Source organism: Salmo trutta, unplaced genomic scaffold (assembly GCF_901001165.1).
Source record: "Salmo trutta unplaced genomic scaffold, fSalTru1.1, whole genome shotgun sequence".
Classification (NCBI taxonomy): Eukaryota; Metazoa; Chordata; class Actinopteri; order Salmoniformes; family Salmonidae; genus Salmo; species Salmo trutta.
In genome coordinates, this window is record NW_021823043.1 from 2,465,588 (window position 1) to 2,490,333 (window position 24,746).

At 44.1% G+C, this 24,746-nt stretch overlaps 1 protein-coding gene and 1 long non-coding RNA gene across 5 annotated transcripts in view; both read right to left on the minus strand.

Annotated features, from left to right (window-relative positions):
* Positions 1 to 14,114: 14,114 nt before the first annotated feature.
* LOC115188449 (uncharacterized) lies at positions 14,115 to 15,169 on the minus strand. The gene is made up of 2 exons (XR_003876416.1): positions 14,606 to 15,169; positions 14,115 to 14,569 (listed from the first exon to the last, which is right to left on the minus strand). It is a non-coding gene; the product is annotated as an uncharacterized LOC115188449 (long non-coding RNA).
* A 4,478-nt stretch (positions 15,170 to 19,647) lies between these two features.
* The window catches only part of LOC115188433 (glucoside xylosyltransferase 1), a 601,934-nt gene continuing 596,835 nt past the window's right edge, over positions 19,648 to 24,746 (minus strand). Inside the window, exons 6-7 of one of the 4 annotated variants that reach the window (XM_029747288.1) lie at positions 21,329 to 21,501; positions 19,648 to 19,957 (exon numbers count right to left, since the gene is read on the minus strand). In XM_029747288.1, coding sequence (XP_029603148.1) covers positions 19,790 to 19,957; positions 21,329 to 21,501 — 341 coding nt within the window. In that variant the 3' untranslated portion in view covers positions 19,648 to 19,789. Of the gene's footprint in view, positions 19,958 to 20,283; positions 21,502 to 24,746 lie in introns of those variants that run through there. The other 3 variants (XM_029747290.1, XR_003876412.1, XM_029747289.1) reach the window with 3 other exon arrangements.

Sequence of the window (24,746 nt, forward strand, 5' to 3'; positions counted from 1 at the left end):
CACCTAAATGGGACAGAGTGTAGTGGGACTTCATCACCTAACTGGGACAGAGCTGAGTGGGACTTCATCACCTAACTGGGACAGAGTGGAGTGGGACTTCATCACCTAACTGGGACAGAGCTGAGTGGGATTTCATCACCTAACTGGGACAGAGCTGAGTGGGACTTCATCACCTAACTGGGACAGAGTGGAGTGGGACTTCATCACCTAACTGGGACAGAGTGGAGTGGGACTTCAGCACCTAACTGGGACAGAGCTGAGTGGGACTTCATCACCTAACTGGGACAGAGCTGAGTGGGACTTCATCACCTAACTGGGACAGAGCTGAGTGGGACTTCATCACCTAACTGGGACAGAGCTGAGTGGGACTTCATCACCTAACTGGGACAGAGTGGAGTGGGACTTCATCACCTAACTGGGACAGAGTGGAGTGGGACTTCAGCACCTAACTGGGACAGAGCTGAGTGGGACTTCATCACCTAACTGGGACAGAGCTGAGTGGGACTTCATCACCTAACTGGGACAGAGCTGAGTGGGACTTCATCACCTAACTGGGACAGAGCTGAGTGGGACTTCATCACCTAACTGGGACAGAGTGGAGTGGGACTTGTTAATGTTGAATGATAAAGTTAAATGTTGAATGATAAATGAAGTTAAATGTTAAATAAAGTTACATTTTGAATGAAAATGAAGTTTAATGGTGATTGATGAAGTTAAATATTGAATGATGAAGTTAAATGTTTAATGATAAATAAAGTAAAATGCTGAATGATAAAGTTGCATGTTTGATGATGAATAAAGTGAAATGATGAATGATAAATGGAAATGTTGAATGATAAATAAAGTTAAATGTCTAATGTTAAATAAATGTTGAATGATAAAGTTAAATGTCTAATGTTAAATAAATGTTGAATGATAAAGTTAAATGTTTAATGTTAAATAAATGTTGAACGCCGACTGCAACAGCATCACTAATTAATGGAGAAATGTAAACTCCATGGATATTAAGTCCAATCAGAAGTTAATGAATGGATAAACACAAAAAAATTAACATGAAATGTAGAGATCTTAGAAACATGATTGCACAACTTTTAACCAGGTCCCTGGTCTAAAGTAGTGCACTACATAGGGAATAGGGTGCCATTTGGGATGCAGGGCACAGTAGTTAATTTTGTCATAGTTTATTTCTGATGCCATGTTGAGAACCATGGGGTTTAGGTTAACATAATTACCATGACTTCTTGGACAACAATTAAACAATGTAATTATTCTCCACCCTGCGCTGTACATCTAGTGATGATTAACTGATATATACTGTTGAACACCACTATCTCATACTGGATCCATTTCTAATCACCACTTTACAGTGTGTGTGTGTGTGTGTGTACAGTATGTGAGTGTGTCTATGATCAGTCATCATGTGATGGGGTTTGATTTGTTAACCGCCATCAGATTTATTGCACCCCGGTGATGTTAAATCACTGAGAGTTATGTCCCTGGTGATGTTAAATCACTGAGAGTTATGTCCCTGGTGATGTTAAATCACTGAGAGTTATGTCCCTGGTGTTGTTAAATCACTGAGAGTTATGTCCCTGGTGATGTTAAAGCACAGAGAGTCATGTCCCTGGTGATGTTAAATCACTGAGTGTTATGTCCCTGGTGATGTTAAATCACTGAGAGTCATGTCCCTGGTGATGTTAAATCACTGAGAGTTATGTCCCTGGTGATGTTAAATCACTGAGAGTCATGTCCCTGGTGATGTTAAATCACTGAGAGTTATGTCCCTGGTGATGTTAAATCACTGAGAGTTATGTCCCTGGTGATGTTAAATCACTGAGAGTTATGTCCCTGGTGTTGTTAAATCACTGAGAGTTATGTCCCTGGTGTTGTTAAATCACAGAGAGTTATGTCCCTGGTGTTGTTAAATCACTGAGAGTTATGTCCCTGGTGATGTTAAATCACTGAGAGTTATGTCCCTGGTGATGTTAAATCACAGAGAGTTATGTCCCTGGTGATGTTAAATCACAGAGTTATGTCCCTGGTGATGTTAAATCACAGAGAGTTATGTCCCTGGTGATGTTAAATCACTGAGAGTCATGTCCCTGGTGATGTTAAATCACAGAGTCATGTCCCTGGTGATGTTAAATCACTGAGAGTTACAGTGCATTTGGAAAGTATTCAGACTCCTCCACTATTTTCACATTTCGTTGAGTTTCAGGCTTATTCTAAAACTGATTAAATCGTCGTCCCCCCCCTCATCAATATACACACAATACCCCATAATGACAAAGGAAAAACAGTTATTATTACATTTTTGGAAATGTATTAAAAAAAAAAACGGAAATATAACATTCACATAGGTATTCAGATCCTTTCCTCAGTACATTGTTGAATGACATTTGGCAGCAATTACAGCCTCGAGTCTTCTTGGGTAGGATGCTACAAGCTTGGCATACCTGTATTTGGGGAGTTTCTCCCATTCTTCTATGCAGATCCTCTCAAGCTCTGTCAGGTTGGATGGGGAGCGTCGCTGCACAGCTATTTTCAGGTCTCTCCAAAGATATTCCATCAGGTTCAAGTCCGGGCTCTGGCTGGGCCACTCGAGGACATTCAGAGACTTGTCCCAAAGCCACTCCTGCGTTGTCTTGGCTGTGTGCTTAGGGTCGTTGTCCTGTTGGAAGGTGAACCTTCACCCAAGTCTGAAGTCCTAAGCGCTCTCGAGCAGGTTTTCATCAAGAATCTCTTCGTACTTTGCCCCATTCATCTTTCCCTTGATCCGGACTAGTCTCCCAGTCCCTGCCACTGAAAAACATCCGCACAGCATTATGCTGTGGACCAAAAGGCTCCTTAACAGCTTCTACCCCCAAGCCATAAGACTACTGAACAATTGATCAAATGGCCACTGGACTATATACATTGACACCCCCCTCTGTCCATTTGTTTTGTACACTGCTGACTCCTCATTGTTTATTATCTATGCATAGTTACTTCACCCCTACCTACATGAACAAACTACCTCAACTAACCTGTCACCCTGCACACTGTATATAGCCTGCATATAGCCTCGTTACTGTTATTTTATTGTGTTATTTTTTATTCTTTTTTACTTTAGTTTATTTGGTAAATATTTGCTTAACTCTTCTTGAACTGCACAGTTGGTTATGGGCTTGTAAGTAAGCATTTCACGGTAAGGTCTACTTTTGTATTCGGCGCATGTGACAAATAAAGTTTGATTTGATTTGCTGCCACCACCATGCTTCACCGTAAGGATTGTGCCAGGTTTCCTCCTGAAGTGATGCTTGGCATTCAGGACAAAGAGTTCAATCTTGATTCATCAGACCAGAGAATCTTGTTTCTCATGGTCTGAGAGTCCTTTAGGTGCCTTTTGGCAAACTCCAAGCAGGCTGTCATGTGCCTTTTACTGAGGAATGGCTTCTGTCTGGCCACTCTACCATAAAAGCCTGATTGGTGGAGTGCTGCAGAGATGGTTGTCTACCATCTCCACAGAGGAACTGTGAGGGTTCTTGGTCACCTCCCTGACAAAGGCCCTTCTCCCCCAATTGCTCAATTTGGCCGGGCGGCCAGCTTTAGAATGATGGAGACCACTGTGTTCTTGGGGACCTTCAATGCTACAGATATTTTTTGGTACCCTTTCCCAGATCTGTGCCTCGACACAATCCTGTCTCGGAGCTCTACAGACAATCCACTCGACCTCATGGCTTGGTTTTTGCTCTGACAATGACTGTCAACTGTGGGACCTTATATAGACAGGTGAGTGACCAATCAATTCAATTTAGCACAGGTGGACTCCAATCAAGTTGTAGAAACATCTCAAGGATGATTCATGGAAACAGGATGAATCTGAGCTCAATTTTGAGTCCCATAGCAAAGGATCTGAATACTTATGTCAATAAGGTATTTCAGTTTTTTTATTTGTAATAGATGTGCACAAATTTCTAAAAACCTGTTTTCGCTTTGTCATTATGGGGTATTGTGTGTAGATCGATGAGGAAAACATGATTCAATACTTTTTAGAATAAGACTGTAACGTAACAAAATGTGGGAAAAGTCAAGTGGTCTGAATACTTTCTGAATGCACTGTATGTCCATGGGATCTTAAAAGAATTGAGAGTTATGTCCCTGGGATCTTAAAATACTCTGGATATTGTTATTTCTCCAGCTGAGAGTTACAGTAGTAGATAACTCCCTTCCAATCAATACAATAACATGGAAGCCCTGATCTTAGACAAATTACAAGTCTTAGTTTTACTGCCTTTTATTTCCCATCTCCTCATATCAAACATCATGAATACATCTTGCCAGCTGTGGTATTTAAGATATGAGAGGAGCTTTCTGGCCTCCTAAATGTTAATTAAATTATATAATTTGGGTCGAGCCATGAAAAAAAAGCCAACTGCAATTTCTATGATTAGGTTTAGCGGAAATGGAGTGTGATGCCGTGCTGGATTTTATTCATCTTGGCTTTGAAGAAGAACACTAAGTAGGTGGCTTACATTGGCTGTCCCAAATGGCAACCTATTCCCTATGTAGTGCACTACTTTTGGCCAGAGCCCATATGACTGTGTCCCAAATGGCACCCTATTCTGTATGTAGTGCACTATATAGGGGATAGGGTGCCATTGGGGAAGAAGCCATGGGGAAGTAATTCTTCCATTAAGAACCCCTCCCACATTTCCTCAGCCAAGACCCTGGTTGAGCCATGAATTAACCAAATGATCCTAGTGTGGGAGGAACACCTTCCCTGGACCATACAGTATAGTGATCTCTCTCTCTCTCTCTGCATCTCTCTCTTTTTCTTTAAGCCTCTTCTTTCCTCTCCTCCTCCTCTCCCTTTCTCTCGCTCTCCCCCCTTTCTCTCTCTCGCTCTCTCTCCCTCTCTCTCTCACGGTCTCTCTCTCTGTCTCTGTCTCTCTCACTTTCTTCCCGAGTCCTGAGGGGTCCATCAGCATCAGAGCTGAGATACAGGAAGATGGAAACCGTCTGATTATGACCTTGGAACATCACAGATCTATCGCAGAGTTACATTTGACATCCTTCAGCTTTCTGTGTTCCTTTTCCATTTTTAACTATGATTTTGGGTTAGGTACAGGCAGCCCTTTCAGTGTGCCACTCAGTGTCTGTCTCCTCTCTCCGTCTCCCATCTTTTACTTTATGTCAGTCTGACTGTCTCTACTCTTCTTCAAAAAGTTATTCTTCCTCTTGTCAAGACGCTGTGTTCTGAAGAGCTGGGAGTATGTTTGTGTGTGTGTGTGTGTGTGTGTGTGTGTGTCTGTATGTGCTGCTATCTTACATAACGTGTCAGGGTGACGGGAGATTCAAAGGCCTCCCAGATCAAAGAGCACAGATCGCCCTGAAGTACTGAGGAGACCTCAAACACTAACTGAAGTACTGAGGAGACCTCAAACACTAACTGAAGTTCTGAGGAGACCTCAAACACTAACTGAAGTACTGAGGGGACCTCAAACACTAACTGAAGTACTGAGGAGACCTCAAACACTAACTGAAGTACTGAGGAGACCTCAAACACTAACTGAAGTACTGAGGAGACCTCAAACACTAACTGAAGTACTGAGGAGACCTCAAACACTAACTGAAGTACTGAGGAGACCTCAAACACTAACTGAAGTACTGAGGAGACCTCAAACACTAACTGAAGTTCTGAGGAGACCTCAAACACTAACTGAAGTACTGAGGAGACCTCAAACACTAACTGAAGTACTGAGGAGACCTCAAACACTAACTGAAGTACTGAGGAGACCTCAAACACTAACTGAAGTACTGAGGAGACCTCAAACACTAACTGAAGTACTGAGGGGACCTCAAACACTAACTGAAGTACTGAGGGGACCTCAAACACTAACTGAAGTACTGAGGAGACCTCAAACACTAACTGAAGTACTGAGGGGACCTCAAACACTAACTGAAGTACTGAGGAGACCTCAAACACTAACTGAAGTACTGAGGAGACCTCAAACACTAACTGAAGTACTGAGGAGACCTCAAACACTAACTGAAGTACTGAGGGGACCTCAAACACTAACTGAAGTACTGAGGAGACCTCAAACACTAACTGAAGTACTGAGGAGACCTCAAACACTAACTGAAGTACTGAGGAGACCTCAAACACTAACTGAAGTACTGAGGGGACCTCAAACACTAACTGAAGTACTGAGGAGACCTCAAACACTAACTGAAGTACTGAGGGGACCTCAAACGCTAACTGAAGTACTGAGGAGACCTCAAACACTAACTGAAGTACTGAGGAGACCTCAAACACTAACTGAAGTACTGAGGAGACCTCAAACACTAACTGAAGTACTGAGGAGACCTCAAACACTAACTGAAGTACTGAGGAGACCTCAAACACTAACTGAAGTTCTGAGGAGACCTCAAACACTTTAGCTGAAGTACTGATGTGTCCTCACTAACTTTACCTACAGTAGGTGGATATAGGATCCAGTCTCCTAGAGACTGTCCCCTAGTGTACCAACCCAACACTTGAATTCTGTCCTTCTGTACACACCTTTCTTCCTCTCTCGTTGTCTGTCTCCCTCCCTCCCTCAAGAAGTCAAAAGGACCTGTACATTGCTGACCTAAGTCCCCTAAAAACAGAATCTCTATGTGGACGATAATTGGGTCTATCCTAATTATGCCCGTTCCATTTCCCAGTTTCCCCTCGTTAAGAACCTCGTTAGTCCTCAATGTCAAACGACGCTGCTGATACTGATTAATCTGACCGATATCACATCCTGAACATTACAATGTCGAAACATGATAACATCACTGATATCGCTGGTGAGTGCATTGGATTACACACAGGGGCTTGGCACAGTGCCAAACATGCCATCTAGAATGCATTTAACCATTGACATCATTTAGCTCATTTGCATGATCAGGGATGCATGCTTATGATGTACAAGCACCTCCTCTTAAAGCCATACTGCTTGAGACTGTTTGACAAACATCACCATTCACCTTGAACCTGAAAGACAATGGAGCACTCAGTAGTCAACAGTGTGGAGGTGATGTTATAGAAGGGAAAGGGGGATACCTAGTCATCTGTACAACTGAATGTATTCAACTGAAATGTGTCTTCCTCATTTAACCCAACCCCTCTGAATCAGAGAGGTGCTGGGGGGCTGCCTTAATCGACAGCCACGTCATCGACGCCCGGGGATCAGATGTTGTTGGGAGTTAACTGCCTTGCTCAAGGGGAGAATGGCAGATTGTTCCACCTTGCCGGCACAGGAATTCGGACCAGTTACTTTTCGTTACTGGCCCAACGCTCTTAACCGCCAGGGGATATGGTGTAATATGAGACAAGCCCATGGATGTGGAGTAAAACCTAATGGTGATGTGTCAGATTGAACCTGTCCATCACTGTCTGCAACCAGGAAGTCCAAGCGGTTTAATTGATGGAGGTAGATCCTTATCGCCATGGGAACAGTCATGGCAGCCGTATTGACATGTTTTGCCACCCTCGAGGCCCGACGCTCATTTATGTGGGAATTCTCACTCACATACACACACACACACACACACACACACACACACACACACACACAGATCTCCACCTCCAATCTCTCCCTAGCAGGCAGACATCTGCATTGACTTTACAGAGCTTTAGAACGTTACAGGTGTGTCCAAGGAAAATCAATAGCTAGTGCACAATAAAGTGAACCCAGGTGTAAATTAGCACACTAGGGAGTCAGAGAACCGTGTACTCTCACTGTCAGAGGGGATCATTTACTATTACTTAGTCTAACACACTGAATAATGTGTGTGTTTTAAGATATAGACTATCATTTGTTTGAGTTGAACGAGATGTGAAGTGAATGCCCCACAGAAATAGCTGAGGATCACATTCAATGAATCAAACATGGTTGTTAAATGGATTGTTTTCTCTGCATGCTACAGCTACGTTGTAGTCGTCATCACTATACCATGTCTGTATAGATGAACGTCTTCTAGATAGATAAGAGATTAGAAACAGGCTGCATGAAAACATGTCAACAAGGAAACAAACAGATGAAAAAACCCCTGTTGTCATGTCTCTGTGTTACCATACTCTTCTACAACACAGAACCACTTCCCTCCACAGTGGATATCCCCGTTTCTTCCCCTGCCTCTTCTCCTCCGTCCCTTCATTCATCCCTCCATCTATCCGTCCCTTCCTCCCAGGGCTATTGATGGAAGGCCAGGCCTGCTGAATGCACCTCTCCCTGGACGCTGGCAGCACGGTGGACACAACACAATGTTCTTATCTTCTCTCTCTCCCCCCTGTCCTCTCCTCTCCCTAACCTCTTTCCTCACCTCTCCTCTTCCTGTCTCCCCTCCCGCTCTCTCCCTCCCTCCTCTCTCTCCTCTTCCAGTCTCCCCTCCTGCTCTCTCTCTCTCTCCCTCCCTCCATTCTCCCTCCTCTCCTCTTCCGGTCTCCCGTCCTGCTCTCTCTCTCTCCCTCCTCTCCTCTTCCCGCTCTCGCCTTCCCTCCCTCCCTCTCCTCTTCCCATCTCCCCTCCCACTCTCTCTCCCTCCTCTCCTCTTCCTGTCTCCCCTCCCGCTCCCTCCCTCCCTCTCCCCTCCCGCTAGTATGGCAGGTAATTGCAGTCTGTGGGGGGACAGGTGCTCTCACAATAGAACCCCAGTGTCCAGGCTGCCTCCTTTCAAGAGCCATGTAATTACCTAATTGAAAAGCTCACAGGCGAGACAGAGGGAGACACACGGGAGACGGTGGGAGAGAGAGGGAGCGTGGAGGAGAGTGAGAGCGATAAGGTCGCTGGATGGAGAAGAGCATAGGCTGCTTCTCTGTTGATCCAGAACCACCACCCCTCCTCCTCTTAACTCAGATCACGACAGAGGTAAACATTGTTGAGGAGGGATGGAGCGTGGGATGAATGGAGATGGGGGATTGTAATGACAAATGTGTTGTTAAACGATGAGGATGGTCACGGAAGAGTGAAACACAAAAGAGGCGTGGGGTCACTCCATTTCTGATGTCACTGCTCTTTGTCACCACAACACTTCTGTTGTGTTCACTTGACGAGGGCCCTATTGAGTCGGATGGAGAGATATGGAGAGATGCGGTCACAGTCTTCTTTAAAGAGCTCCTCCTTTTTTATTCTATACCCTGTCTGTCCCTCACTCACTGTTTCCACAAACTGAATGTTGAGTTGCCTTGAGGGGAGGGAGAGCGGTAAGGCAACGTTCTGTGCTGGTGTTCTGTAAAGGCCTTGTTATATTTGATTCTATGTCTGTCCTACATAAACTATTCTGCTTTGAGCGGCACCTGAGGAGAACTGATGGCTTCTATAACATAGATGTAGAGGAGTATAGATGTGAACATTGGTTCTGTTGACTCTCGTAGGTTTGTGTTTTCACTGTACAAAGAGATCCACAAACTACCTTGAAGACGAAAAACATTGAAAAGCCCTATTTGGCTGAAAGTTTGGAGCTTTTGAAGAAAGTTGAAAGCTTTGAAACAAGGACGTGAGAGCTTATTCTCCCTTTGTCCTTGGGTGAAATTCTACCGCTCATAGTCAGGTGCCATTTTTACTTCTGTTTGTCTTTGTATCAGACGTCTGTGGTTCTTGGTTCAAACGAGAGGAAAGATATTTCCCAAGGCTAGCATATTTAACTACCGCAGACTCAAGCTGGTTCCATTTAATGTTTGAGGCAAGACATTTTATAATAATTGTCCTCTCTGGAAAGACAGATGTCTTACTCGCTTTTTTGATTTGCAACAGGCACCGGAATCTTTAAATATTGTGAAAATACTTGACGACTTCATTCACAAAGTTATGTGAGTCACGGGAGCCATACGCTGAATGATGGGGAAAGAGGCAGTAACACTGTTAGATGTAAAAGCATGTTGCCACCTATAATCACTGAACGCAATGACAACATAATCAGAGTGGCGTTAATGAGGCCCCGTTGATTGCAGTACCAGTCTCAATATCAGGAGGAAGCTGACATCACCATCTAGTTGAAGACCAAGCCATCAACCGACATGGAAATAAGCAACAGATACAGTGTGTTCCAAATGGCACCCTATTCCCTATATAGTGCACTACTTTAGACGAGGGCGCATATGCCTCTGGTCAAAAGTACATGCACATAGGGAATATGGTGCAATTTGGAACTTACATGTATCTATGAAGGAAACTCTCTCTCTCTCCCTTCGTTAGTTTTATCTCCATCTCTAATCCCCTGTTCCTAATAGCTGGGACATGTAGAATCCATTTCCTCATGTACATCTAGAGATGGCATATGACAAGTACTTAAAATGCTATGTGCAGAAGTCATCCTATCAAATATGTTACATTTACTTCACAGCCAAGGGAGTCGAGTAGGGAGGGAAGGATGGGGGGGGGGGGCATGGAGGGAGGGACAGAGGGAGGTAGGGAGGGAAGGAGGGAGTTGGCATGGAGGGACAGAGGAAGGGAAGCTGGTAGCCTGGCCTCTTCATGAGCCCCTGGCCTCTTCATGAGCCCCTGTCCTCAATGATCAATTGACAAATATTGACAAAATGTCCCTCTGACTTCATTCATTTTAATCCTGTCTTTAAGCCTTTCTGCCTTGACAGCCTACTCTTATGATTAGACACTTGGCATATAATCATAGCATATGCTCCTGGGTAGGTACATATATATCCCTTTTATCAACATTGTAATTACAGATTTAGTTGTTAACTTCAGGATCGGTGGGCCCCCCACGGGACGGTTGAGCTAACGTAGTCTAATGTGATTAGCATGAGGATGTAAGTAACATTTCCCAGGACATAGACATATCTGATAATGGCAGAAAGCTTACATTCTTGTTAATCTAACTGCACAGGCCAATTTACAGTAGCTATTACAGTGAAATAATACCATGCTATTGTTTGAGGAGAGTGCACAGTTTTGAACTTGAAAAGGCACATTTGGGCAGTCTTGACACAAAATTTGGAACATAAATGCAATGGTTCATTGGATCAGTCTAAAACTTTGCACATATACTGCTGCCATCTAGTGGCCAAAATCCAAATTGCACCTGGGCTGGAATAATACATAATGGCCTTTCTCTTGCATTTCAAAGATGGCACAAAAAAAATATAAAAAAACGGTTGTTTTTTTCTTTGTATTAGCTTTAACCAGATCTAATGTGCTTTATTATTCTATATTCCTTTCACATTTCCACAAACTTCAAAGTTCTTCCTTTCAAATGGTGTCAAGAATATGCATATCCTTGCTTCAGGGCCTGAGCCACAGGCAGTTAGATTTGGGTTGTGATTTCAGGCGAAAATTGATAAAAGGGGCGGATCCTTTTAAAGATTGTAAGTACAATGTAACAAATGTAAATTTTCTCCTACATTTTTTTGTATTGATTTCCTAATTTATCCTGGTAGCCTATTGTAGGTTGTATAGTAATTATAAAGGTTATACTCTACAGGGTTTCATTTTACATGAAGTTGCTTGTTCCTAATTACAATATATCCTATGTAACTACATTGTTCAGACATTCCACTTGATTCATTATAACCTTTGAGCCAGGTCATAGAAACAAACATGACAGGGTTAGATGATGACAGGGTTAGATGACGACAGGGTAAGCTGATGACGGGTTAGCTGACGACAGGGTTAGCTGACGACAGGGTTAGCTGACGACAGGGTTAGCTGACGACAGGGTTAGATGACGACAGGGTTAGATGATGATGACAGGGTTAGATGATGATGACAGGGTTAGATGATGATGACAGGGTTAGATGATGATGACAGGGTTAGATGACGACAGGGTTAGATGACGACAGGGTTAGATGACGACAGGGTTAGATGACGATGACAGGGTTAGATGACGATGACAGGGTTAGATGACGATGACAGGGTTAGATGACGACAGGGTTAGATGACGACAGGGTTAGATGATGATGACAGGGTTAGATGACGACAGGGTTAGATGACGACAGGGTTAGATGACGACAGGGTTAGATGACGACAGGGTTAGATGACGACAGGGTTAGATGACGACAGGGTTAGATGACGACAGGGTTAGATGATGACAGGGTTAGATGACGACAGGGTTAGATGACGACAGGGTTAGATGATGACAGGGTTAGATGACGACAGGGTTAGATGACGACAGGGTAAGATGATGATGACAGGGTTAGATGATGATGACAGGGTTAGATGACAGGGTTAGATGACGACAGGGTTAGATGACGACAGGGTTAGATGATGACAGGGTTAGCTGATGACAGGGTTAGCTGATGACAGGGTTAGATGATGACAGGGTTAGCTGATGACAAGGTTAGATGATGATGACAGGGTTAGATGATGATGACAGGGTTAGATGACAGGGTTAGATGATGACAGGGTTAGATGACAGGGTTAGATGACGACAGGGTTAGATGACAGGGTTAGATGACAGGGTTAGATGATGATGACAGGGTTAGATGATGACAGGGTTAGATGACAGGGTTAGATGATGACAGGGTTAGATGACGACAGGGTTAGATGACGACAGGGTTAGATGACGACAGGGTTAGATGACGACAGGGTTAGATGACGACAGGGTTAGATGACGACAGGGTTAGATGACGACAGGGTTAGATGACGACAGGTTAGATGACGACAGGTTAGATGACGACAGGGTTAGATGACGACAGGGTTAGATGACGACAGGGTTAGATGACGACAGGGTTAGCTGACGACAGGGTTAGCTGACGACAGGGTTAGATGACGACAGGGTTAGATGACGACAGGGTTAGATGACGACAGGGTTAGACGACGACAGGGTTAGACGACGACAGGGTTAGACGACGACAGGTTAGATGACGACAGGGTTAGATGACGACAGGGTTAGATGACGACAGGGTTAGATGACGACAGGGTTAGATGACGACAGGGTTAGATGATGATGACAGGGTTAGATGATGATGACAGGGTTAGATGATGACAGGGTTAGATGATGACAGGGTTAGATGACGACAGGGTTAGATGACGACAGGGTTAGATGACGACAGGGTTAGATGACGACAGGGTTAGATGACGACAGGGTTAGATGACGACAGGGTTAGATGACGACAGGGTTAGATGACGACAGGGTTAGATGATGATGACAGGGTTAGATGATGATGACAGGGTTAGATGATGACAGGGTTAGATGACGACAGGGTTAGATGACAGGGTTAGATGACGACAGGGTTAGATGATGACAGGGTTAGATGACGACAGGGTTAGATGACGACAGGGTTAGATGACGACAGGGTTAGATGACGACAGGGTTAGATGATGATGACAGGGTTAGATGACGACAGGGTTAGATGACGACAGGGTTAGATGACAGGGTTAGATGACGACAGGGTTAGATGACGACAGGGTTAGATGACGACAGGGTTAGATGACGACAGGGTTAGATGACGACAGGGTTAGATTATGATGACAGGGTTAGATGATGACAGGGTTAGATGACGACAGGGTTAGATGACAGGGTTAGATGACGACAGGGTTAGATGACGACAGGGTTAGATGACGACAGGGTTAGATGACGACAGGGTTAGATGACGACAGGGTTAGATGACGGCAGGGTTAGATGACGGCAGGGTTAGATGACGACAGGGTTAGATGACGACAGGGTTAGATGACGACAGGGTTAGATGACGACAGGGTTAGATGACGACAGGGTTAGATGATGATGACAGGGTTAGATGATGACAGGGTTAGATGATGACAGGGTTAGATGATGACAGGGTTAGCTGACGACAGGGTTAGATGACAGGGTTATAGATGATGACAGGGTTAGATGACGACAGGGTTAGATGATGACAGGGTTATAGATGACGACAGGGTTAGATGATGACAGGGTTAGATGATGACAGGGTAAGCTGATGACAGGGTTAGATGATGACAGGGTTAGATGATGACAGGGTTAGCTGATGACAGGGTTAGATGATGACAGGGTTAGATGATGACAGGGTAAGCTGATGACAGGGTTAGATGATGACAGGGTGTGCATTGTTACAATTGTTGTTACCAGGTCCTAGTCTATTTATCAACATGGTATTACATGTGGATTCAATGGTAATGGAACCTTACATGCAGTTATATGTAACAAGGTCAGATTTAGGTTTAAGTTATTAATATGGTAATTCACAGATTACTTTCAAACGTGTGATTACAAAACATGACTTACATTGTGGAACAGGAACAATAACATTAGTAGTTACACATGTTGAATAACCTTCAGCAAGTGAATGTGTAATTACACATTCCTTATTCCAATTGTGGAATAACTGATTCCATAACATCCCTATGACCGTGTAATGACAGTAGTTCCATAGGTTTTACTATGTCATTAAGTTATTACTGTGTTAGCGACATAGTAATAGGGGAAACTTCATGTAAAGTGTTAACAAGGTTGGTGATGTTTTAGAAGATTTTCAAGTATCACAGCCTTGTCCTTTCCTGCTGTTCTATTTTCCACCTCATGGTCTCTCCGTCCCTCTGTATTCTTCACCTTCTTCTCTCATCCCTTCATCTCTAGATAACTCTCAAGCTGCAGAATAATAGACAACCTCTTGTTGAGATAACCAAGGCTTCCACAGGACAACCTCTTGTTGAGATAACCAAGGCTTCCACAGGACAACCTCTTGTTGAGATAACCAAGGCTTCCACAGGACAAACTCCTTACCTTGTCAACCATGGAAAATGATAGGTTTATTTTAGATGGATAATAACACATACACACGTACTTCCCTCTACTAGAACATTGACCAGCGGTACTGACTGCTTGAGGTCATGTATTTATCTGAACCAGCTCCATCCCTAACCCCTGGCCAGAAATGAAATCAGAGTTATTTATGAGGATATAAAACTTAAGAGTTTCAGGGAAGTAAAAACGAGCTGATAGAAAATATTGAATTTCTAACATTGTGCTCAAGCCCCTCCCATTGTCTTCATCCCCTGGGAACGAGGGTGTTACTTGGTACGTTTGACCACAAAAGGTCAATCAAAGTAATTGATAAGCTCTTATAGATGAAGTGATAAATGAAGCTTTGTCACGTTATGAATCAGACTAACACCACAGCAGTAAAGGGATGGGTTGCATACAAAATGGCACTGCCTGGTTAGAGGGTTGGAATAGTAACCAGCAGGTAGCCTAGTGGTTAGAGGGTTGGAATAGTAACCGAAAGGTTTCTGGATCGAATCCCTGAGCTGACAAGGTAAAAATCTGTTGTTCTGCCCCTGAGCAAGGCATTTAACCCAGTGTTCCCCTGAACAAGGCAGTTAACCCAGTGTTCCCCTGAACAAGGCAGTTAACCCAGTGTTCCCCTGAACAAGGCAGTTAACCCAGTGTTCCCCTGAACAAGGCAGTTAACCCAGTGTTCCCCTGAACAAAGCAGTTAACCCACTGTTCCCCTGAACAAAGCAGTTAACCCAGTGTTCCCCTGAACAAGGCAGTTAACCCAGTGTTCCCCTGAACAAGGCAGTTAACCCAGTGTTCCCCTGAACAAGGCAGTTAACCCAGTGTTCCCCTGAACAAGGCAGTTAACCCACTGTTCCCCTGAACAAGGCAGTTAACCCAGTGTTCCCCTGAACAAGGCAGTTAACCCACTGTTCCCCTGAACAAGGCAGTTAACCCACTGTTCCCCTGAACAAGGCAGTTAACCCACTGTTCCCCTGAACAAGGCAGTTAACCCACTGTTCCCCTGAACAAAGCAGTTAACCCACTGTTCTCCTGAACAAGGCAGTTAACCCACTGTTCCCCTGAACAAGGCAGTTAACCCACTGTTCCCCTGAACAAGGCAGTTAACCCACTGTTCCCCTGAACAAAGCAGTTAACCCACTGTTCCCCTGAACAAAGCAGTTAACCCACTGTTCCCCTGAACAAGGCAGTGTTCCCCAGTTGCCAAGACCTGGATGTCGATTAAGGCAGCCCCCCCACCCCTCTCTGATTCAGAGGGGTTGGGTTAAATGAGGAAGCCCCCCCTCACCTCTCTGATTCAGAGGGGTTGGGTTAAATGAGGAAGCCCCCCCTCACCTCTCTGATTCAGAGGGGTTGGGTTAAATGAGGAAGCCCCCCCTCACCTCTCTGATTCAGAGGGGTTGGGTTAAATGAGGAAGCCCCCCCTCACCTCTCTGATTCAGAGGGGTTGGGTTAAATGAGGAAGCCCCCCCTCACCTCTCTGATTCAGAGGGGTTGGGTTAAATGAGGAAGCCCCCCCACCCCTCTCTGATTCAGAGGGGTTGGGTTAAATGAGGAAGCCCCCCCACCCCTCTCTGATTCAGAGGGGTTGGGTTAAATGAGGAAGCCCCCCCACCCCTCTCTGATTCAGAGGGGTTGGGTTAAATGAGGAAGCCCCCCCACCCCTCTCTGATTCAGAGGGGTTGGGTTAAATGAGGAAGCCCCCCCACCCCTCTCTGATTCAGAGGGGTTGGGTTAAATGAGGAAGCCCCCCCTCACCTCTCTGATTCAGAGGGGTTGGGTTAAATGAGGAAGCCCCCCCTCACCTCTCTGATTCAGAGGGGTTGGGTTAAATGAGGAAGCCCCCCCTCACCTCTCTGATTCAGAGGGGTTGGGTTAAATGAGGAAGCCCCCCCTCACCTCTCTGATTCAGAGGGGTTGGGTTAAATGAGGAAGCCCCCCCTCACCTCTCTGATTCAGAGGGGTTGGGTTAAATGAGGAAGCCCCCCCTCACCTCTCTGATTCAGAGGGGTTGGGTTAAATGAGGAAGCCCCCCCTCACCTCTCTGATTCAGAGGGGTTGGGTTAAATGAGGAAGCCCCCCCTCACCTCTCTGATTCAGAGGGGTTGGGTTAAATGAGGAAGCCCCCCCTCACCTCTCTGATTCAGAGGGGTTGGGTTAAATGAGGAAGCCCCCCCACCCCTCTCTGATTCAGAGGGGTTGGGTTAAATGAGGAAGCCCCCCCTCACCTCTCTGATTCAGAGGGGTTGGGTTAAATGAGGAAGCCCCCCCTCACCTCTCTGATTCAGAGGGGTTGGGTTTAATGAGGAAGCCCCCCCACACCTCTCTGATTCAGAGGGGTTGGGTTAAATGAGGAAGCCCCCCCTCACCTCTCTGATTCAGAGGGGTTGGGTTAAATGAGGAAGCCCCCCCACCCCTCTCTGATTCAGAGGGGTTGGGTTTAATGAGGAAGCCCCCCCTCACCTCTCTGATTCAGAGGGGTTGGGTTAAATGAGGAAGCCCCCCCTCACCTCTCTGATTCAGAGGGGTTGGGTTAAATGAGGAAGCCCCCCCACCCCTCTCTGATTCAGAGGGGTTGGGTTAAATGAGGAAGCCCCCCCACCCCTCTCTGATTCAGAGGGGTTGGGTTAAATGAGGAAGACACATTTCAGTTGAATGCAGGGTACACCCCTTTCCCTTCCTATTCCTCATTTAGTGCACTTCCATTCACCTCACTACCATTCGCCAGGGCCCATAGCACAGCCCATAGGAACTTGCTCAAAAGTAGTGCACTACATAGGGAATAGGGTGGTATTTGGGATGGACCCATGAATATATAGATGGGAAGGTGCATTACACATTAACACCATTCAATATTGCCAATGCCATGGCAGTAGAGACGGGCGCCCTACAGCGTTATGTTAACGGTCCATCAGTTGCACTTTATGAGCAGCTCAAAGCAGAGACAGACACCAGGGCCCCAGATGGCCAGGTCATAGGGTATTTACTGTTATATTGATCTGTGAGGAGCAGCTACAGAAACATGCCATCAATCTAAGTCCCTGATCTTCGCAGAATAAATGAAAAAGATGCTGAGTATCAGTGGAAATCTGATAATCTAATAAGGAACAGTGCGGGCGGTTAGGAGTTTGTTCCATCGTTTGCTTGAAGTTGAGGTGATATGACACAATCAACAGAGACAATAGCCAAGCCGCATGCCAAGCACAAGTTCACAAGAGTTATTAGGGTGATGGCAGGGAATATCAGGCATTAATATTGACATAGTGAATAGTTGTAAAATACTACCTCCACTACGTAGCTGTTAACTGTAGGGACAATCATAAAGTATTTATACTTGATCTATTGACAGATTGACTCCCATCTAAACTGCACAGGCAGCACCACATAACATTATTGCTGCATAGATATTTTGAACCATACATTTTGTTAACTGTGTATATTTGTCCCACATTTAGTCATGAATCCCCTTCAATGTAATCGGTGAACCCGACAGTCTCTCCTCTAGTCCAGCTAACTGCTGTTCATGATGCAGAAATGCTGCCATCTGGAGGCAAGCTATCAAATTGTGTACTACTGGATTTAATTGAACAGAATACATTAGTGTTGGTTAAGATACAGTGACAGACATATACAAAAAGGTGCATGCTACCTTTCTGGTACAAAATATACTGCATTTACCTGTTTATACATCAAAAATACACCAAGTAAACATTAGGAAGATATGGATTGTAAAAATGACTAAACATTTTCAAGATCATTCTATGACAGACAGAAGGAAGTTGTTTGTTTTCACGGTCAATGTTTCCAATATACATTCAACAGTGCAAAAAACTTTGGTATTAGCTATAAACAACACAACGCAAACAATTTGTCGTCTGCACAATAAATGAAAACTGACTGACTGCAGAACAAAGTGCTTCTTCAAAGACAACGTCCCAGCATGTTTTAAGGATGGAATTGCCCAAACCACCAAAGTAATAAAGACTAAGAAATGTATGAAAAATATGTATGAAACAGATCAGTGCAGAAAGTATGGACGGCTTCTTCCATACCACATCTAATAAACATTTCACAAAGAGAAGTACTGGTTGTAACTATTTCTGAAGTAAACAAATTGACACAAAAACTAAAGAATGACAATAAACAAGTGAAAACATCCAGAACTCACATTAATACGCATCTTGTTCCACTTATCTTAATATATAAAGAGGAAAGACTGGCATTAAAAAAAGTGCATTTTTGATAACTCCAAAATAGCTTCCGGTCTGTGCCTTCTTCTCCTATGGCACTATGCTGTTCACATTATGGCAGAAGACTCAGAGTAGCTCTTTGTCAATAGGAGAGGTACCATTTAGCTTAGTAATGTTCTGCAGGCCGGATAAGACCCTTGTGGCAAATTCTCCAATATGGATAGCAAGGCCTCTTGAATACAGCAGACAGCACTATTAAAGAAGAGCCTCATCAGCATTGGAAATGCCATATAGCCTACTATACAGATGACTATGACCAGAGAAACGCTGAACAGGATATGGGGTCTGTAGTGATGACAGCGGTGTCATTCTTCACACACAGCATGTATCTCCAGCATATGAAGTCACCAACGTCCATGTAGTCTCTTCCTCCCGAGTGGCGCAGCGGTCTAAGACACTGCATCTCGATGCTAGAGGCGTCACTACAGACCCTGGTTTGATCCCGGGCTGTATCACAACCAGCCGTGATCAGGAGTCCCATAGGGTGGCCCGCAACTGGCCCAGCGTCGTCCGGGTTAGGGGAGGGTTGGGCTGGGGTAGGCAGTCATTGTAAAATAAGAATTTGTTCTTAATTGACTTGCCTAGTTAAATAAAAATATATAAATAAATTCCTTCCGCCATGTAGCTGTAGACACTGTAGGTGCCAAGTAGTCATGAAACAGAAGACGACGGAATGAAACAGAGTAGGCACTAGCTCAACTTGTCCAATAAGAAACACCAATTTTAGTTTTCCGTTGCAAAAAGTTTTGCTACAGTGTGCTCTAATGAACAGGACCCAGGCTACCATCTCTCTGACCATGACAACACTATAGGACAGCATAGAGGCCCAGGACATCAGACTACCGTCCATGTGGACGCTGAGCATCTCTGTTGACGTTGGCCAGGCTGTGAGCCAGTCTCTTAGTAAACAGAACATGTGATTTACCACAGTATGAACGGGTAGTCTTCAACAGCTCTTCTTCCAGTGGGACCAGCAGAGAGCTCACAGGATCCTCCCTAAATGAGTACTGAGAAATAGAACATTCTGTTACCAAACAGGCACTACATGTGAAGTCCACAGTTCTAGATATCTACTACAGCTGTGGCCAGAAATTCATTACATTTTAGTCATTTGGCAGAAGCTCTTATACAGAGCAACTTACAATCAGTACAATTCACATCAGTGCATGCTTTTAATGTGTGATCAAATAGACGGGTAGTGAAACATGTTTTAATAGTTGTATGAAGCGTAAGAAACGTCCAACCTTTCTTTTCAGTGGAATAAATGTCCATGAAGCTGCTGAGGTGATGTAGAGATAAAAGCCTCAACATGGTTAAATCCCACCTTATTATCCTCCTCAGTCCAACTACAGATTACACAATCAGTCTTCTCCTCTTCCCAATAATGGAAGTACCTTTACAGCACTCCCAGGAAATCAAAGGGGATTACTATTTTACGTCCTCTCGTTCCGTTTAGTCCCTGATATTGGGTTACTAAAAGTTAAGCCCCCCCCACCGGTCATAAAGCTCCATTTCCAATGTGTGTGTTGTTTTTATGAGGATGACGGAGCACTGTGCCAGTGGAGACTGAGCCTCTACATGTACCATCAGCACTAAAACTTTACTGCTCTTTCCTGGGCCTTGGTTTAACTGTGGCTTTAATACTCTCAGATATTATGTATGAGGTGTGTGTGTGTGTGTGTGTGTGTGTCAGATGTACTAAGAGGCAAGGACGCAATATTGACCAGACATCTTTCTGATGGACGCTCGATCCTTAGTTATAGGAAAGCAATACAAACCTGGACATTGATGATGTCATTAAACAAATGCCCAGTGTAGTCGATATCATTAAAACAACTTTGATCAGTTAGAACACATCCCTATAAGGAAATCTGTTACACTCAACACTGAAACTTGTGGAGATCTGCATAGAACTGGTCTGGACGCACAAACAACCATTTCCTTACACACCTAATACACAATCAATGAAAAACAAGTTGTTTTCCCATCTGGAAACCCTGATCTGTGATCGTTTAGTTTACCTGTCGTATGGCATCGTAGACGGCCCAGAAGGCGGGCTGAAATACTGCTCTGTGATTGTTTAGCCTACCTGTCGTTTGGGGTTGTAGATCTGTGATCGTTTAGCTTACCTGATGTATGGCGTCGTAGACTACACTGATCTGTGATCATTTAGTTTACCTGTCGTATGGCGTCGTAGATCCTTGATCGTTTAGTTTACCTGTCGTATGGCGTCGTAGATCCTTGATCGTTTAGTTTACCTGTCGTATGGCGTCGTAGATCTGTGATCGTTTAGTTTACCTGTCGTATGGTGTCGTAGATCTGTGATGGTTTAGTTTACCTGTCATATGGCGTCGTAGATCTGTGATGGTTTAGTTTACCTGTCGTATGGCGTCGTAGACGGCCCTGAAGGCAGGCTGTTTGAGGTCATGGTACACTCCTCTGTTCCCGTGCAGGATAAAGATACCCTCCTCCTCCGCGGAGCCACAGTTACTGCCGTAGATACAGTGGTCTGGACGGTAGTTCCAGTGGCAGGGGACTTCCAACAGACACTCTGGAGGGGGAGAGACAAGGGCTAGTTTAGAGGGGCACCAATCCAATACTTCTGCTTGTCTTATCGCCCTGGAGCTTAGTTGATCATCTTGACACACACCTTATTACCCAGGTAAACAATAAGGCAAGACAATACACTGCTGCCCTGCAGGGCTGAAGTTGGGATACCTGCCACAACTATTACATTTAAAAGGTTCATGTTTCTAATCAAATCTACATTTTATTTGTCACGTGCCGAGTACAACAGGTGTAGAGCTTACAGTGAAAAAAATAAGCTTACTTACAAGCATATAACCAACAATGCATTAAAAGTGTTAAGTATAAAATAGAAAATAAAAGTAACAAATAATTCAACTGCAGCAGTAAAATCATATTGAATGGTGTTAAACAGCTATGTGTTGAGAGTTGAGTCTCTCCAGGGTTGTGATGGAAGATGTTTCTACTATAACAACCATATACACTGTCTATATGTCATGTGACTCATCATGTGGTGTAATAAGGAAGGTGCTGAGCTGTGAGTCTCACCAGGGTTGTGATGGAAGATGTTTCTACTATAACAACCATATACACTGTCTATATGTCATGTGACTCATCATGTGGTGTAATAAGGAAGGTGCTGAGCTGTGAGTCTCACCAGGGTTGTGATAGAAGATGTTTCTACTATAACAACCATATACACTGTCTATATGTCATGTGACTCATCATGTGGTGTAATAAGGAAGGTGCTGAGCTGTGAGTCTCACCAGGGTTGTGATGGAAGATGTTTCTACTATAACAACCATATACACTGTCTATATGTCATGTGACTCATCATGTGGTGTAATAAGGAAGGTGCTGAGCTGTGAGTCTCACCAGGGTTGTGATGGAAGATGTTTCTACTATAACAACCATATACACTGTCTATATGTCATGTGACTCATCATGTGGTGTAATAAGGTGCTGAGCTGTGAGTCTCACCAGGGTTGTGATGGAAGATGTTTCTACTATAACAACCATATACACTGTCTATATGTCATGTGACTCATCATGTGGTGTAATAAGGTGCTGAGCTGTGAGTCTCACCAGGGTTGTGATGGAAGATGTTTCTACTATAACAACCATATACACTGTCTATATGTCATGTGACTCATCATGTGGTGTAATAAGGTGCTGAGCTGTGAGTCTCACCAGGGTTGTGATGGAAGATGTTTCTACTATAACAACCATATACACTGTCTATATGTCATGTGACTCATCATGTGGTGTAATAAGGTGCTGAGCTGTGAGTCTCACCAGGGTTGTGATGGAAGATGTTTCTACTATAACAACCATATACACTGTCTATATGTCATGTGACTCATCATGTGGTGTAATAAGGTGCTGAGCTGTGAGTCTCACCAGGGTTGTGATGGAAGATGTTTCTACTATAACAACCATATACACTGTCTATATGTCATGTGACTCATCATGTGGTGTAATAAGGTGCTGAGCTGTGAGTCTCACCAGGGTTGTGATGGAAGATGTTTCTACTATAACAACCATTTACACTGTCTATATGTCATGTGACTCATCATGTGGTGTAATAAGGAAGGTGCTGAGCTGTGAGTCTCACCAGGGTTGTGATGGAAGATGTTTCTACTATAACAACCATATACACTGTCTATATGTCATGTGACTCATCATGTGGTGTAATAAGGTGCTGAGCTGTGAGTCTCTCCAGGGTTGTGATGGAAGATGTTTCTACTATAACAACCATATACACTGTCTATATGTCATGTGACTCATCATGTGGTGTAATAAGGAAGGTGCTGAGCTGTGAGTCTCACCAGGGTTGTGATGGAAGACGTTTCTACTATAACAACCATATACACTGTCTATATGTCATGTGACTCATCATGTGGTGTAATAAGGAAGGTGCTGAGCTGTGAGTCTCTCCAGGGTTGTGATGGAAGATGTTTCTACTATAACAACCATATACACTGTCTATATGTCATGTGACTCATCATGTGGTGTAATAAGGAAGGTGCTGAGCTGTGAGTCTCACCAGGGTTGTGATAGAAGATGTTTCTACTATAACAACCATATACACTGTCTATATGTCATGTGACTCATCATGTGGTGTAATAAGGTGCTGAGCTGTGAGTCTCACCAGGGTTGTGATGGAAGATGTTTCTACTATAACAACCATATACACTGTCTATATGTCATGTGACTCATCATGTGGTGTAATAAGGAAGGTGCTGAGCTGTGAGTCTCACCAGGGTTGTGATAGAAGATGTTTCTACTATAACAACCATATACACTGTCTATATGTCATGTGACTCATCATGTGGTGTAATAAGGAAGGTGCTGAGCTGTGAGTCTCTCCAGGGTTGTGATGGAAGATGTTTCTACTATAACAACCATATACACTGTCTATATGTCATGTGACTCATCATGTGGTGTAATAAGGTGCTGAGCTGTGAGTCTCACCAGGGTTGTGATGGAAGATGTTTCTACTATAACAACCATATACACTGTCTATATGTCATGTGACTCATCATGTGGTGTAATAAGGAAGGTGCTGAGCTGTGAGTCTCACCAGGGTTGTGATGGAAGATGTTTCTACTATAACAACCATATACACTGTCTATATGTCATGTGACTCATCATGTGGTGTAATAAGGAAGGTGCTGAGCTGTGAGTCTCACCAGGGTTGTGATGGAAGATGTTTCTACTATAACAACCATATACACTGTCTATATGTCATGTGACTCATCATGTGGTGTAATAAGGTGCTGAGCTGTGAGTCTCACCAGGGTTGTGATGGAAGATGTTTCTACTATAACAACCATATACACTGTCTATATGTCATGTGACTCATCATGTGGTGTAATAAGGTGCTGAGCTGTGAGTCTCACCAGGGTTGTGATGGAAGATGTTTCTACTATAACAACCATATACACTGTCTATATGTCATGTGACTCATCATGTGGTGTAATAAGGTGCTGAGCTGTGAGTCTCACCAGGGTTGTGATGGAAGATGTTTCTACTATAACAACCATATACACTGTCTATATGTCATGTGACTCATCATGTGGTGTAATAAGGTGCTGAGCTGTGAGTCTCTCCAGGGTTGTGATGGAAGATGTTTCTACTATAACAACCATATACACTGTCTATATGTCATGTGACTCATCATGTGGTGTAATAAGGTGCTGAGCTGTGAGTCTCACCAGGGTTGTGATGGAAGATGTTTCTACTATAACAACCATATACACTGTCTAT